Here is a 17,993-nt window from a genome sequence, read left to right on the forward strand (position 1 = left end):
AGCTCCTAAGCGCTATTCCTTATATTGCGAAATCCACCTTCCAAGTTGGCTTAAATGAGCAAGAAACGGGAAGAGTCAATGGGCAAAACCTTGCGAAGCATCCTTAACTGAGCAATCAACACCGTCTTTGAATCTTCCGGAAAATTGGGTGGAAGCATTGGACGAAACATCAGAATCACCAACCATAACCTGCTACAATAAGGCTGCAATCATCATGCACATTCAACAAGTCAGAGTTCAAACATATCAAATCCATGTTCATAAACCTGCAACATCAAACACAACGAGATTCTACCGATGATGATGAAATCGTTTGCTTAGGTGCATCGTTCTTCATGAATGACAATTACCAGCTGACGGGATTCACATTTGGCTCTCAACATATTCGACTCTTCTGTCTGCATTCTGCCTCCACTGTCATTGAATCAGGTTCTGGCATTGGTATTACTGGAATACTTTGTCGCAAATTCTGCAATAGAGTTGTGTCAACAGACTATAATGAAGAGGTGCTTAAGATCATAAATAAGAATATAGAGCTGCATTTATGTCCTGAAGATGTTAGTCCTACCTCTCATGGATTGGTAGCAGAGAAACTAGAATGGGGGAACACTGATCAGGTCCAAGAAATTCACTGCAGTAACACAATTGAATTAGACAAAGCATTAAAATTTCAAAGATTTCCCAAATGGGCATTGAGACAAAATTAGGGCGAAAAGGGCACAGGTAAAATTACCATTTCCGGATTGTAGCATAAAACAAGACGAACTCGATGCTGAGCACAAAAAAAGATTTTCTGGAAATTTCCCCTTTTGAACTTCATATGCCATCCTGAAAACCCTAAGCTGCAAAGATAAATAGGGGAGCGAATCAGTAGAGAAAAGAGAAAAAAAAACGGCGAACAAGATACCACAAACCCTAAATCCCAAATAAAAAAAAAACAATATTGAGGAGAAAAAATTGAGCGGCGAGAAACTTCAAGCACCAAGAACCCTAATCCCCAAATCAAAAGGAAGCTGGTATTTGGAGAGAGGAAGGGAGAAGATTCAATCCTTCTCTGAGCCGTCGTTGTCGTCAGAGGTGAGCTTTACTTGAGTCTCCATGAAAAAAACCAAACCTGTGCATTTCTTAGGAGCGATTGAGAGCGAACCCGAGAGGATGAATGAGAAGAGAGATTGTGAGAGACGTTGAGCGACGTTCGAGAGAGCGATTGTTTGTTTTTTTGTGAGAGTCTGTTACTATTTTTTTTCCTCTTTCTTTCTTTTCTTTTAATTTATTTCAAATAGAATAAACCTTAAAGAAAAAACGTTCAATTTTCCTAGGATATTAGTTAATATTGGTGTTTTATATTTCCAACTTATTCCCCATTGTAAACCCAACAGCCATGCGGCTGGGTTTAATTACTAGTAGACCAACAGATTTCTTTTTTTATTTAGTTTTTTATTTTAATCCTATTTTTAATTTATCTTGGTTTATATACATAAATTAGCATTGTAAGTAACAACTAGTCATAAGTGGTCTGGTGGAGAGGGGTGGGTGCCATAGTCTCAGGTGGAGTGGGTTCAATACTCATATGTAGCATTCTTTAGTATTTCATTTTCTTTTAACGTTTTATTTTCTTTTAGCATTTTGTTTCTTTTAATATTTTTTATGTCTATGTTTTTTTATTAAGTTCATCATGCATGCAAAACCATTTTAAAACTATAAAAATCATTTCTTTTCTCGATTCAATATTGAACCCATTTTCCATACCCTTGTAAGTCGATTGCTTTTTATGCATCGCCATCAACCTCACATAGCTTACTCTTGGGCTTTCTTACAATGAGCCAGCTCCCTTGCACTTACACTCATGCATTATTTGTTGTTTGGGTCCGATTTATTTATTTCATGATTTTTGAATCCCCATTTGACAAAATGTACCCCACTCCCCCGATGTGTAATAATCTTGTACTATTTTATTTCTTTATTGTTTGGTCGTTTAGTTAGTTGCTAGTAAAAGAATAAAATCAACAATTTCAAAAAATACAAAAAATATGACTCGATCCAACGTCGAGTATTTTCTCAATAAACAAATCAATTCATTTCTCCCTCCTATTCTATTCCATTTCTTTCAAACTCTCATCAAACGCTTGATTCAACGTCAAGCCGTTTCTCATAATAAAAACTCAAAAAATATTAATTCATAGTTAAGACCTTTTCAATAAAGGTGGAAATGGAACATGGTGTATACCATGCACTCCTGAGACTAGGATTCGAGATGTATATCTCGCCAATCCTAGCTCTCGCCATCATCCAATTTATCCACTTTGCTCTATCAAATACTCAGTTAAATCTTTCTCAAACGTCCATCAATACTTGATCTAGGTCAAGTCATTTTCACAACAAAACTCAAAAATACCTAATTCTTATTTAACATCTTCTCAATAAAGGTGGAAATGGAACATGGTGTATACCATGCACTCCTGAGGTTAAGATTCGAGACGTATGCCTCGCCAATCTTAACTCTCGCCATCGTCTAAAATTGTCAATGCGGTTTCTTCAAACCCTTTCTCAATCAAATTCCAAAATACTTAATTCCTATCTTAACCTCTTTCAATAAAGATGGAAATGGAACATGGTGTATACCATGCACTCCTGAGGCTAGGATTCGAGATGTATATCTCGCTCATCCAAGTTCTCGCCATCACTCAAAATACATCCAACCAATCAAACTCTTTCTCGCCGCCGTGCGATTAATCAAAAACCTTTTTCATAAACGAAAGGTATCTTGTCTTAAGTGATACAAAACAATGATTCGGCCACGATTGTTGAGTAGAGATAAGTGACGCTTTTCCGAATGTAGATTTATGAATCCGTTCGATGTGTGGTACGCGTCCACTCCTCATCTGTTTTGGGTAAAACGATGTTTTTGTCGATTAATACAATATAGCTTTCGCTAAAATCGACCAACAAACAAACATTTTTCTACCCAGAACTACGTAAGCCTTGATTTCTCTTTTGAGATACGTAGGAGCAGGATTTGTAAATCTTGTCAGGCCCACTAATAAAAAACTTAGGTTTAGTCCTTTCGTCAAAAATCCAAAAACATTTTTTCTCTCTTCTATTTTCTCTTTTCCCACCTAATAAATTGAAAAGCCTAACATTTCAACTAACACTAATGCACACAATTGACCTAATGGTTCCCGTTGAGTACAACGGACGTGAGGGGTGCTAATACCTTCCCCTTGCGTAATCGACTCCCGAACCCTGATATTGGTTGCGATGACCATATCTTATCCTTTCTTTTGTCTTGGGTTTTATTGATATTTACCCTTTCCTTTTTAGGAATAAATAAAGTTCGGTGGCGACTCTGTTCAATCCATCATTGCGAGCGTGCGATCGCGTTTCGCTTTGTAGTCGTATCCCCATTTTTTTCGAGGTGCGACAGATGGCGACTCCACTGGGGAATCACAAATCCCTAAGCGAGTCAAGCCTAGTTAGGACGTTTGTGTGCCTTTGTTTGTTTAATTGTGTGGCTTTTCTTTATTATTTTATTATCTTTATTATTATATTGTTATATCTGTTGGATAGTGGTTCTATTGTGATTGTTGGTACTTGGGTATTTGATTGCAAACCATGTGGGAAAGACTCTACACCCGAGTCTAGATTGAAAAATAACATAAGATACGATGATGGTTGAGTAGTACGGACTCCCGAGGTGAATACTTCGTAAGAGTCAGTACGAGAACCTCACTTAGAGTAGATCCTTTTGCAAATATTGTCGCCCGAGGTGTATACCTCGTAAGCTTCAATGTTTCAAAAGGGTCCATGACTCTAAGGACCTTTTAGAACATTGAACCTTTGGCCAACTAGAAATGATGGTTGCGTAGTATGAATTCCCGAGGTGAATACTTCGTAAGAATCGATACGAGAACCTCGCTCAGAATAGATTCCCTAGAGGGAGTTGATGACCGGAAAGTATTTTCCGTCGGCGTCAAACAGTCTTTTGAATCCATGACTCTGAGTACCCTGTCTAGAACCCAGTCGATGGTTGCGTAGTACGGATTCCCGAGGTGAATACTTCGTAAGGGTCGGTACGAGAACCTCACCCAGAATAGATTCCCTTGATGGAGTTGACGACCGGAAAGTATTTCCCGTAAGCGTCAAACATTCTTGTGAATCAATGACTTTGGGGATCCTTTGTAACAAAACCCTAGACCATACCCGGTGAGAACCCCATTTTGGAAAAACAATCAGATTCACCAGTACCTCCGACTTTTGAACCCGTGTATAAAAAAACAAATGTGCATGGCTTGCATTGCATTCATTCACATTCCATTGCATTTGCATCGCATCATAATGCATGTCATTCTCTAGACAAAGTACAAAAAAACTCATCCATCTTTTGTCCGTGAAGCAAAGTGATTCTCAACACGCGTTTAAGAACCATGTCTCAGGAGATGATGGACGAGCTAAGAAATAGCCAAGAAGCACTGAAGGAGGAACTTAATCTTTTGAAGAGCCAAATGAGATGGGTCTTGGAAACCCTGCAAGTCTTGTTGAGAAAAGAGGGTCACCCAATATACACTGCTGCAACAAAGAGAGCTACTACGCCACATCCATCTGGTGTTACCCCAAGTCAAGGGAAGTTCTATGTGGCAACTCCTTATTTACCAGTATATGGACCTCCCTCAAGACGTCATCATCAACATCCTCTGGCTATTGCTCCTCAAAGTCACCAAAGCCAGGTTCAGAATAAAAATCAGAATCAGAACAAGGGGAACAAGGATCACAATGACTCGATTCCGGTGCCATATAGCAAGCTCTACCCGCAACTGATCCAAAATGCTTTGGTGACGCCTCGAGCTCTCACACCTGTGTCACCATACCTGTCATGGTACAATCCAAATGCAACATGTGAATTCCATAAAGGAGCATTGGGGCATGACCTAGATTCTTGCTTAGCGCTAAAAGCCTTGGTACGAGGACTGATTAACAAAAAGAGCTTAGTTTTTGAAGAAGATCACCCGAAGATCAAGTGCGGATACCATACTGGAACAATGGGGCACTCCATCGAGGAATGCAAGAGTTTTACGCTCAAGCTGCAAGGATTGATTGACATAAGGTCGCCAACACTCAAGGAGGAAGGCTCCAGTACATATACCTTGATTTCTGGGCCAGGTAATGAGAAAGGGAAAGGACCCTTGAAAACCCTCAAGGTTTTGTTCCACAAGGAAGATGTCAGGGATGTGGCTAATGAGCTATCATTGTTTCCTGGTAAGAGCATTGAGATACCGCCTTGGATTTTCAATGTCACGACCCATACCAATGAAAGAAAAGGAGAACTGAGTAGTGGATCCAAGAGGGTTGCGTTCAACGATGAGATTGAAGGAAAAGAATTCGAAGATCATCATGCCAATGTCAAAAAGCTTGTTGATCCCAACCTTCAAGTTTGAAGAAGTCAATTCCCTAAAGTTGGCAATCATTTGGTTGTTTCAACACTTCTTTTGTAGTTTCTTTGCATGTTGGTTGTTATTTGCTTTTAAACATTGTTGTTTTATTTGAATTGGTAAGATTAATGAAATGTTTATGCATCTTTTGAATCAATCCATTCATATTCACTCGTTTTTCATTTATGTTAAAAATAAAAAAATAAAAAAAAATAAAAAAATAAAAAAATACTCCTTTCATTCACTTTTGTTTATCAAACCGTTGTGTTAACAAAGATTGGAGGGAGGATGATGAAAACGAAACACCTGAAATTGTTGTGGTATGCTTTTGAGTAAAACCTTGTCGATGATGTAAGGCATTGTTTCAAATCCCCAAACACTGGAGTGATAAGGAGTTAATCCCTAGACAACCACTTTGAGCCTAGAAGTTGGTGTTTATTTCGGATCTAAAACCCTTAATCTTAACCTGGGGCAGGGTAGTTGTGTTCAAATAGTTTGATCATGCATTCGATCTTTCAAAAAATCGTCCATATGAACACCCCCAATTAGGTTCAACCACATGTTATCCTTCGCGCACATGTTGAAGTGTCGAAGAAGTTAAGAAAAGCTAAAATTAGTGTTGGTTGATCCTTATCCACCAATAATGTGGCAGTCAATACCTTTAAAGAATAAAAAAGGCCCGCTAAGTCAAATACCACAAAATGACTTAGGCAAAAATCAGGGCATCCCGATGGACCGAAAGCTTCGAAGAAGTGGTCCAGGAAAAATTAGGGATAAAATAAGTAAATCGAAAGAGGTCATTAAATCCTCAACAAAAACAAAATAAGGTGACTGCCATTTCAAGAAAATTCGTCTTGAATCCTCATCACACCTTCGAACCCTCTTGGAAGTCGAATGCGTGTATTGAATTAACTGAACATAGGAATTGGAGATCATAAAGAAGAAGGGGTGGGTAAAAATAAATTTCGAGCCTTATATCCTTTTGTTTCAAGAAACCACGAACCAGACCACGTTACAACCCTTAAAAGACCTAATTGAGGCATGGTTTATTTTGAGAGCATACTATAACAAGGTTGTGTTAACTTGACTCCAAACAATTTTTGTTAATCATTTGACAGCACCAATTTGCATACTGTGAATGACTTGATCACCATTGTGTTCTTATCAACAACTCTTTCATTGTATTTCACCCATTCATATCAATAAACTTTGATTTCAAATTTTGGCATAAGTATTGAATTAAAATTACCATTTTTGAATGAACAATCTTATTTGCGATTCAACACTTAGCGTCAAAGAAATTCAATACACAGTTGAGGAACTTGATGGAGTGAAAGAAGTCTAGTCAAGGTAAAATCACTTTGAGCATCAGTTAATTCGAGCTAGTCACCCTAAGGGTCATCTAGCCAAGAGTAATCTGCTTTAAGAATCAGACAGGGGCAAAGCCACCTCAGAGCTCAGTAAGTCCAATCACTCCAAGGTTCAGTTAGCCAAGAGTAATTTGCTTCAAGACTTAGACCGGGGCAAGCCACCTCAGAGCTCAATGAGTCCAACTATCCAAAGGACAGTCAACCAAGAGTCTGCCATTCCAACATTTGGTTAGTCAAGTGCGGACCATTGCAAGTTTCAAGCACTTGGGGCAAGCCCTCTCGAGGTAGTCTCATGGAAAGTTGTTTCCAAACCCATTTTCAAGGTGAACATTTCCAAAGACCTAACAAACTGGGACAAGATGAGCCACAGAGGGGAAAAACCTCTTTCTTCGTGCTTTCAAACTGCTCAAACAAATTCTGCCATACGTCAACAACTATCGAGTTTAAGACGAGTGCCCGAAAATTATGCTAGCACGATTCATTAATCCTCCAAAAGGATTCCATTGGCTAAGCTGTGGCTATCAAACTAGATAGAATCCTCCTTTGACAACATCTATCATAAAATATTTGGTTGAGTTCTCTGTGTTGAGGAATCATGAGCTTCCATAAAAAGCCTTTACGAACTCCCAGTCTGCCCAGTGTCAGCATTCTCAATCATGATCATTCATATACCATGCATAAACGGAAATTCAAATCATGCATAGCCGAAATGTACTTCGTGCTCATTTTGCATTGACCCGGGTCTTGTTGTCGATCCTAGATCCTTTGACCTTTGATTCCAGTTTGTATTTGGTGCGCTTAAACCCACATCCGGTTTTTGCAGTCATTTTCAAATCCAATTTTTGTTCAATACTATTTAGGTCATGTATGAACCTGTTGTTGAGCTTTTATTCCGGGGTCAGGTCATACTTGAACCTGCTCTGAAGAGTTTTTCCAAGTTTTGTTCAATATTATTCAGGTCATATATGAACCTGTTGTTGAGCTTTTATTCCGGGGTCAGGTCATACTTGAACCTGTTCTGAAGAGTTTTTCCAAATTTTGTTCAATACTATTCAGGTCATGTATGAACCTGTTGTTGAGCTTTTATTCCGGGGTCAGGTCATACTTGAACCTGCTCTGAAGAGTTTTTCCAATTTTTTGTTCAATACTATTCAGGTCATATATGAACCTGTTGTTGAGCTTTATTCCAGTGTCAGGTCATACTTGAACCTGTTCTGAAGTTTTTTTCTCTATTTGTTCAATACTATTCAGGTCATATATGAACCTATCGTTGAGCTTTATTCCGGTGTCAGGTCATACTTGAATCTGTTCTGAAGAGTTTTTCCAACTTTTGTTCAATACTACTCAGGTCATGTTTGAACCTGTTGTTGAGCTTTTATTCCGGTGTCAGGTCATACTTGAACCTGCTCTGAAGAGTTTTTCCAACTTTTGTTCAATACTACTCAGGTCATGTTTGAACCTGTTGTTGAGCTTTTATTCCAGTATTGTCAGGTCATACTTGAACCTGCTCTGAAGAGTTTTTCCAAACTTTTGTTCAATACTATTCAGGTCATATCTGAACCTGTTGTTGAGCTTTATTTCATTACCAGGTCATATCTGAACCTGTTTGTTCAATCCTATTCAGGTCATGTATGAACCTGTCGTTGAACCCTTATTCCGGTGTCAGGTCATACTTGAACCTGCTCTGAAGAGTCTTTCTGTTTGATTTGTTTTAGTGTTGTCAGGTCATATCTGAACCTGTTTTTGAACTTTTTATTCCAGTATTATCAGGTCATATATGAACCTTTTGATACGCCCTTCTTGTTTTCTTCTCTGAGTTTGTTAGGTCATATCTGAACCTGCTGTCAGAATTTCTTGATATCCCCCAACATTGTCAGGTCATATATGAACCTATTTTGTCGTGTTTTATTCCAGTATTGCCATGTCATATCTGAACTTGCTGTGACATTTTTTCTTATTCGGGTTTAGTAAGCCATGTGTGAACTTACTACCGAAATCCCTTGTATTCTAAGTGTCGTTTATCAAATCTCACTTTGAATACTCTCTAGTGTGTGTCTGATTCTCCGGCAGGACTGTTTCCCCAGCAAGTTGTTACTTACCATTTGTCTGTCTCCCTGTGGATCATCAGTATTCCCCACATATTGGTCTGTCTAGTAGCATCTCCTGTCAAGGGTCCATCATACCCCTATCAGATATAAAAAATCACAACAAAAAAAAAAGAATCATGCATCCACGCATATCATGTCATGCATATCATATCATATCACACCATGTCATAGGGATTCAGGATCAAAATCCGGGTCTTCTTAGTATTTAACCATCTCCCACTATGATCATACGAAGAACGTTCTGCTTCATATTCTCTTGTTGAAGACGCTTAAATAGGGGCAACTGTCATACCCCGATTTTGGTCCTGAATTTTTTTTTCATTTTTTCTTTTTCACTTAGGCGTTTGGCCTAAAGTTCATTTGCATACATTCATCGCCAAATCCATTTTTTTATTGATAGACATCGGTCATTATCTAGCTTCTTGATCATGGTGTTTTTGATCATAAAATGGATTTTAATTATTTGACTTTTTTAATTTCAATTTGATTTTAATTTCGAATTAAGTTTAATTCCAAATTTCAATTTAATCTTAATTGTTTATTTTACTAATGAATCAAACTCTAATTGATTTTAATTTCCAAATGAATGTTAGAGTTGATATCAAAGTAATTTTAATGAATTATAGATTAATTTGATTTTAATTTGGTTTTTGCTGATTTGATTATTATTATTTAAATTGATATTTAGATTAGTCTTGGATTATTCCTAAAAATCCATATCCATTTTTTTTAACTCTATTTTTAAATCCATATCCAAAATCCATATCCATTTTCATTATCCATTTGGAACCAATTTAAACCATTTCACATCCAAATCCATTCAATCATAACAATTAACCAATTAACCCAAAGTTCATTAATCCAAAACAATTATTCAACAAAAAAAAAACAAATTCCAATTCCAAAGAATTCCATAACAACAACCTGCATCCTTGTTAATTTCCCCAATTACAATTCGTAATCATACTCATTTACAAATATGGATTTACAAAGTTTCAATAACTATTACAACAATCAAAACTTGGTAATTTTCTTCCGTGATTCTGGTCGAAACCCTTTGCAAGTAGCTTCAGTTGTTGAAGAATTAATCACTAAAGAAAAGTTGAAGTGATTATCGGCATGGCAAGAAGCAGCTCTTGTTGCTGACCTTGGAGCCAAGTTCCAAGTACCATTAATTTCATTTTTCTGCTCCACCGTCAGTCCCATCATCATTAGCCAATTGATGACATTCAGAAAAAGGAGGTAGTGTCGGACCTCACTATCACAATCGAAGCTGATGATAACAAAGGGGATTATATCAAATTGATTGCCTTGCTCAGATGAGGGTTCTTCGTTAGATGTGGCCGAGGAGTGTTCTCCGCTGGCGAGGAGATCTGTTGTGTGGTACTGGATCAAAGTGATGTTGTTGTTTTTATTCTTAGGGTTTTTGGCTGTTGCTGTACTCAAGTGGGTTGGACCCTATTTCATAGGCAAGGAGGTTATTCCAATAATAAATTGGGAAACAGAGACTTTCAGTCCTCCGGCGCTTACTATTTTGGTGTTTGCTTCAGTTGCACTTTTTCCAACTATACTTTTGCCATCTACACCCTCTATGTGGGTCGCTGGAATGAAATATGGTTATGGATTTGGGTTTTTGCTAATAATACCTGCAGTAGATATCGGTGTTTCACTCCCTTTTCTCATTTCTCAATCTTCCATCATAAAATTGAAGGATGGTTAGAGAAGTATCCAAAGAAGGCTTCTATTCAAAAGTATGCTGGCGGTGGAAACTGGTTTCATCAGTTTCGAGCATTTGCCTTAATCAGGGTTTCTCCATTCCCTTACATGATCTATAACTATTGTGCAGTGGTAACAAATGTCAAGTACGGGCCTTACATAATTGGATCCTTGGTTGGAATAATGCCGGAGATATTCGTTGCAATCTACACGGGAATTTTGTTTCGGACATTGGCTGATGCTACAAATGAAAGACAATCTCTATCTGCCCAGCAGATAATTTTCAATGCTTTAGACTTCTGTATAACTGTGGCTACAATCATCATTATCACAGTTTATGCCAGAGTTGGCTCGGTTTGTGCGAGCCATATGTAACCGAAGCCGTTCCTGCATTAGAAAAATGATCAGGATAATTTGAAAGTCCAAGTTATGGCTACAACAGGAGATACCATTCTAAAAGAGGACATAATGCACTTACCTCGACCAATTCATCCGCTTGTCGGTACCGCAGGGAGGTTACCGGCATGCTTTTGGAGATGGCTCAGCTTGCCGTGGCAATTTTGAGTCAAAATTTCTAATGCAAATGTGGTAAAGCCTGTACAACAAATTATTCAAACTAAGTCTGATTTAAGCATTTTTGAAAAATCACAATCAAAGAAAATCCCAAGTGAAAAACAGCAGAACTGAAGCGTTATATAGCCTATGCAAAGACTCTTAAATCAAAGCTAACGTCAGATGCAAGAAAACCACTGGTAGACTCTTATGTTGCTCATCGTAGGGCTGATACAAATCCTGGCAGTAGGGTTGCATATCGTATGACAGTTAGGCAGTTGGAGGCTTTAATCAGGCTGCCGGAGGCCATTGCACGTTGTCATTTGGATAATCAGGTACAACCTTCGTTTAGCAGTAAAACTGCTGCAAACATCTATAATAAGAGTAGAGTCCAGTGAGATTGATCTATCTGAGTTTCAAGATCAAGATAGGAAGGAAGAAGCAGGCAGTGGTGATGGAAATAATAATGGTAATGATGCTGAAACAATACCTGTCTCGAGTTTACTCCAAAGTACTATGAAAAGGAAACATGAAGAAATTATGCTGGTTCAGAGAACATGTTCTGTAAAGACATAGTATTGGTAGATGACGAAGGTTCACTGCAAGTGGATCCAGTTCCATATATTGCTGGTAATTCATTACATGGAGTAAACAACTCGTCTGAGAAGCCGGTGCATTCTGAAACGGATACGTTGCAATGGAGGCTCCAATCTGGATAGGGTCTCCTCCATTTGATAATAAGAATCCTTGTAGGGAAGCTCCTAAGCGCTATTCCTTATATTGCGAAATCCACCTTCCAAGTTGGCTTAAATGAGCAAGAAACGGGAAGAGTCAATGGGCAAAACCTTGCGAAGCATCCTTAACTGAGCAATCAACACCGTCTTTGAATCTTCCGGAAAATTGGGTGGAAGCATTGGACGAAACATCAGAATCACCAACCATAACCTGCTACAATAAGGCTGCAATCATCATGCACATTCAACAAGTCAGAGTTCAAACATATCAAATCCATGTTCATAAACCTGCAACATCAAACACAACGAGATTCTACCGATGATGATGAAATCGTTTGCTTAGGTGCATCGTTCTTCATGAATGACAATTACCAGCTGACGGGATTCACATTTGGCTCTCAACATATTCGACTCTTCTGTCTGCATTCTGCCTCCACTGTCATTGAATCAGGTTCTGGCATTGGTATTACTGGAATACTTTGTCGCAAATTCTGCAATAGAGTTGTGTCAACAGACTATAATGAAGAGGTGCTTAAGATCATAAATAAGAATATAGAGTTGCATTTATGTCCTGAAGATGTTAGTCCTACCTCTCATGGATTGGTAGCAGAGAAACTAGAATGGGGGAACACTGATCAGGTCTAAGAAATTCACTGCAGTAACACAATTGAATTAGACAAAGCATTAAAATTTCAAAGATTTCCCAAATGGGCATTGAGACAAAATTAGGGCGAAAAGGGCACAGGTAAAATTACCATTTCCGGATTGTAGCATAAAACAAGACGAACTCGATGCTGAGCACAAAAAAAGATTTTCTGGAAATTTCCCCTTTTGAACTTCATATGCCATCTTGAAAACCCTAAGCTGCAAAGATAAATAGGGGAGCGAATCAGTAGAGAAAAGAGAAAAAAAAACGGCGAACAAGATACCACAAACCCTAAATCCCAAATAAAAAAAAAACAGTATTGAGGAGAAAAAATTGAGCGGCGAGAAACTTCAAGCACCAAGGACCCTAATCCCCAAATCAAAAGGAAGCTGGTATTTGGAGAGAGGAAGGGAGAAGATTCGATCCTTCCCTGAGCCGTCGTTGTCGTCAGAGGTGAGCTTTACTTGAGTCTCCATGAAAAAAACCAAACCTGTGCATTTCTTAGGAGCGATTGAGAGCGAACCCGAGAGGATGAATGAGAAGAGAGATTGTGAGAGACGTTGAGCGACGTTCGAGAGAGCGATTGTTTGTTTTTTTGTGAGAGTCTGTTACTATTTTTTTTCCTCTTTCTTTCTTTTCTTTTAATTTATTTCAAATAGAATAAACCTTAAAGAAAAAACGTTCAATTTTCCTAGGATATTAGTTAATATTGGTGTTTTATATTTCCAACTTATTCCCCATTGTAAATCCAACAGCCATGCGGCTGGGTTTAATTACTAGTAGACCAACAAATTTCTTTTTTTAATTAGTTTTTTATTTTAATCCTATTTTTAATTTATCTTGGTTTATATACATAAATTAGCATTGTAAGTAACAACTAGTCATAAGTGGTCTGGTGGAGAGGGGTGGGTGCCATAGTCTCAGGTGGAGTGGGTTCAATACTCATATGTAGCATTCTTTAGTATTTCATTTTCTTTTAACGTTTTATTTTCTTTTAGCATTTTGTTTCTTTTAATATTTTTTATGTCTATGTTTTTTTATTAAGTTCATCATGCATGCAAAACCATTTTAAAACTATAAAAATCATTTCTTTTCTCGATTCAATATTGAACCCATTTTCCATACCCTTGTAAGTCGATTGCTTTTTATGCATCGCCATCAACCTCACATAGCTTACTCTTGGGCTTTCTTACAATGAGCCGGCTCCCTTGCACTTACACTCATGCATTATTTGTTGTTTGGGTCCGATTTATTTATTTCATGATTTTTGAATCCCCATTTGACAAAATGTACCCCACTCCCCCGATGTGTAATAATCTTGTACTATTTTATTTCTTTATTGTTTGGTCGTTTAGTTAGTTGCTAGTAAAAGAATAAAATCAACAATTTCAAAAAATACAAAAAATATGACTCGATCCAACGTCGAGTATTTTCTCAATAAACAAATCAATTCATTTCTCCCTCCTATTCTATTCCATTTCTTTCAAACTCTCATCAAACGCTTGATTCAACGTCAAGCCATTTCTCATAATAAAAACTCAAAAAATATTAATTCATAGTTAAGACCTTTTCAATAAAGGTGGAAATGGAACATGGTGTATACCATGCACTCCTGAGACTAGGATTCGAGATGTATATCTCGCCAATCCTAGCTCTCGCCATCATCCAATTTATCCACTTTGCTCTATCAAATACTCAGTTAAATCTTTCTCAAACGTCCATCAATACTTGATCTAGGTCAAGTCATTTTCACAACAAAACTCAAAAATACCTAATTCTTATTTAACATCTTCTCAATAAAGGTGGAAATGGAACATGGTGTATACCATGCACTCCTGAGGTTAAGATTCGAGACGTATGCCTCGCCAATCTTAACTCTCGCCATCGTCTAAAATTGTCAATGCGGTTTCTTCAAACCCTTTCTCAATCAAATTCCAAAATACTTAATTCCTATCTTAACCTCTTTCAATAAAGATGGAAATGGAACATGGTGTATACCATGCACTCCTGAGGCTAGGATTCGAGATGTATATCTCGCTCATCCAAGTTCTCGGCATCACTCAAAATACATCCAACCAATCAAACTCTTTCTCGCCGCCGTGCGATTAATCAAAAACCTTTTTCATAAACGAAAGGTATCTTGTCTTAAGTGATACAAAACAATGTTTCGGCCACGATTGTTGAGTAGAGATAAGTGACGCTTTTCCGAATGTAGATTTATGAATCCGTTCGATGTGTGGTACGCGTCCACTCCTCATCTGTTTTGGGTAAAACGATGTTTTTGTCGATTAATACAATATAGCATTCGCTAAAATCGACCAACAAACAAACATTTTTCTACCCAGAACTACGTAAGCCTTGATTTCTCTTTTGAGATACGTAGGAGCAGGATTTGTAAATCTTGTCAGGCCCACTAATAAAAAACTTAGGTTTAGTCCTTTCGTCAAAAATCCAAAAACATTTTTTCTCTCTTCTATTTTCTCTTTTCCCACCTAATAAATTGAAAAGCCTAACATTTCAACTAACACTAATGCACACAATTGACCTAATGGTTCCCGTTGAGTACAACGGATGTGAGGGGTGCTAATACCTTCCCTTTGCATAATCGACTCCCGAACCCTGATATTGGTTGCGATGACCATATCTTATCCTTTCTTTTGTCTTGGGTTTTATCGATATTTACCCTTTCCTTTTTAGGAATAAATAAAGTTCGGTGGCGACTCTGTTCAGTCCATCATTGCGAGCGTGCTATCGCGTTTCGCTTTGTAGTCGTATCCCCATTTTTTTCGAGGTGCGACACCTTCCCTTCGCATAATCGACTCCCGAACCCAAGATTTGGTTGCGAGACCTTGTCTTTTCCTTTCCTTTCTCCAGAATTTCTTCGAGCGTTTCCTTTCCCTCCTTTGGGATAAATAACGCACAGTGGCGACTCTTCTGTCATTTCTTTTTTCTTCGGTTGTTTTTTCGCAGGTTGCGACAGGTTCGAGGCATAATATCACTATAGTGGAATAACCCAAAACAAATGAATTAAATGTCTGGCAATAAGCGAAACAGCTCTTGGTTCACATGGCGGACTTTTCATTAGGCATCCCAAGAGGATGTGCATGGAATCCAATGAAGAATGATATTTGATCTCAAAAAGATGGTATTGATTGAATGAATAAAGAGTGATGGGTTAATAAATAAGGTAGCTCCCGAAAAATCTTAATTCTCCTACCTATGTATTCTCATTGTGCAATGAGAAAAACAGAGCTTTCGTAGTTCATCCTACTATGGCTGAAACAAAGGAAGATAGATTGATTTCCCAGGGTACGCAATCCTTCAAGGATGAAAAAGAAGTGCCAAGGTTCACAACCTTCTAGGCATGGTATCACTACCAAAGTTTATAACTGTTGATGTCAAGAAACTGAACTGCGAAGGTTTACCACCTCACAAGGTAAGGAATTGGATGGCTAAGGTTTAGCACCTCTCAAGGCAAGGAACTGAATTGTCAAAGTTTACCACCTCTCAATGCAAAGAATTGAACTGCCAAGGTTTACCACCTCTCAAGGCAAGGAACTGAATTGCCAAGGTTTACCACCTCTCAAGGCAAGGAACAAGTGCCAAGGTTTACCACCTCACAAGGAAAAGAACAAGTTCCAAGGTTTACCACCTTACTAGGCAAAGAACAAGTGCCAAGGTTTACCACCTTACAAGGAAAAGAAGAAGTGCCAAGGTTTACCACCTCTCAAGGCAAGGAACAAGTGTCAAGGTTTACCACCTCATAAGGGAAAGAACAAGTGCCAAGGTTTACCATCTTACAAGGAAAAGAATTGAACTGCCAAGGTTTACCACCTCTCAAGGCAAGGAATTGAATTGCCAAGGTTTACCACCTCTCAACGCGAATGATTAAACTGAACGAAGGTGTACAACCACAAGTTGCCTATAGCAAAAGTGATCAATTATTGAAGTGTTTGAATAATTGATGCTTGCTTGAAAAATACTTGTCAATTGTATGGTTCAAATTGCACTAAAGTCTATTAACAAAGACGAATACCTTGAGCAACTGGGTCATGTGTCCCATGCCCAAGGATATCATAGACAAGGATAGGAATTCTTCACTTTCAGTCATGTTGCGTCACGTGGCGTTGTCCAGAAAAATGAAGAGAAAAAAAGGAAAAAGAGGTAAGACATGTGTCACGATTCTTGAAGTTTTGAGTTTAATCAATAATTATTCATTATTTAATTATACACAATCTTGAATTTTGATTTACTAAAAATTTATAAATTAAAAAATTAATATGCAAATTATATATCACCGGACTCGATTTTCGCGTGGAATCCAAATATGCGATTGAATTTTACAAATGAGCCACAAATTTTGAAGAATCGTGCGAAAAGGTGAAAAACAAAGTATGTAAAGAATCGATCGATTCACATTCGTTATAATGATTCATGAAAAAATAATCACATATTCAGAATTGTAACGAAAAAACGCTTCTAATGATATATTCATACGTAATTAACGGTTAAGAATTAAAAAATCACTATTTTTAAGTTTATGTGTTTTATGAAAAATAAGTGTTTATTTAATAAGCAACATTCAAAACATTAGCTAAAATTGATCAACAAGCAAAAGTCCAATAATTCATGGCAAATGTGTGAAAGAGATAAAGGATTACCAACGGAGCGGAGATTTGCTCCGGTTAGTGTTGAAAATCGAAGCGTCGAAAAGAAACCCGGATATTTTCAAGAATAAGCTCCATTAATCTAATTAATTTCCAAGCTTTGATAATTATTCTTGATGATGAATGAATGTAGAAGATAAATCATGAATGTGGAATATTGATGAATAAGTTTGAATTGATGAATCTTGGATGATGATTGTTGATAAATCTTGATAAACTTTAGATGATGCTTGTTGATGATAATGCTTAAATTGTTGATTGATGATTTATTGAAATTGGATTGTGGCTAAGTTCCACCATTTTAGAACTTCAATGTGAAGTTCTAAATGGTGATAAAGATGAACTTTAGTGAGGGTGATGGACAAGATAAATATTGAGAGAAATTGAGAAGAAAAAGTGGTAGAAAAATAATGATTAATTGTGAACTTTCCAAGTTAGGTTAGTTAATCCCTAAAATGTGAAAAATAACATGTTTATATAGAATTGGTAGGTGAATGATCACCCTTGAATTATGATCCAAGTAATTGGTTTATCAACGGTTAGGAGTTAATTTAATCCTTAGTTGCGGATCACCAATTTCGACCATAAGATTAAATGTTAAGAGTGGCTAGGATTGAGTGGAAAAAATGAAAGTTGAGATTTGTACTTGTTTGAAAGTTTTGTGTTAGTTTGGAAGTTATGGTAGTTAAGGGTAATTAGGTAAATGGATGGCTTGTGGAGAAATAGGTAGTTAAGGATAGTTAAAGACCAATGATGTTGGAGTTTAGCAAAAGT

At 37.5% G+C, this 17,993-nt stretch overlaps 1 protein-coding gene and 1 pseudogene across 1 annotated transcript; both read left to right on the forward strand.

Moving 5' to 3' along the window:
- The first annotated feature begins 254 nt into the window (after window positions 1-254).
- LOC127122755 (uncharacterized) lies at window positions 255-11,891 on the forward strand (annotated as a pseudogene).
- A 291-nt stretch (window positions 11,892-12,182) lies between these two features.
- Window positions 12,183-12,551, forward strand: LOC127122756 (uncharacterized). The gene has a single exon (XM_051053043.1). The coding sequence runs from the start codon at window positions 12,183-12,185 to the stop codon at window positions 12,549-12,551; it is 369 nt and encodes a 122-aa protein (XP_050909000.1).
- The last annotated feature ends 5,442 nt before the right edge of the window (window positions 12,552-17,993 follow it).

The sequence above is a fragment of the Lathyrus oleraceus genome, chromosome 2, assembly GCF_024323335.1.
Source record: "Lathyrus oleraceus cultivar Zhongwan6 chromosome 2, CAAS_Psat_ZW6_1.0, whole genome shotgun sequence".
In the NCBI taxonomy this organism is placed as follows: Eukaryota; Viridiplantae; Streptophyta; class Magnoliopsida; order Fabales; family Fabaceae; genus Lathyrus; species Lathyrus oleraceus.

Excerpts from the sequence above, each read along its gene's own strand:
- LOC127122756 (XM_051053043.1), top strand. The coding sequence starts at position 12,183 with ATGTTCATAAACCTGCAACATCAAACACAACGAGATTCTACCGATGAT.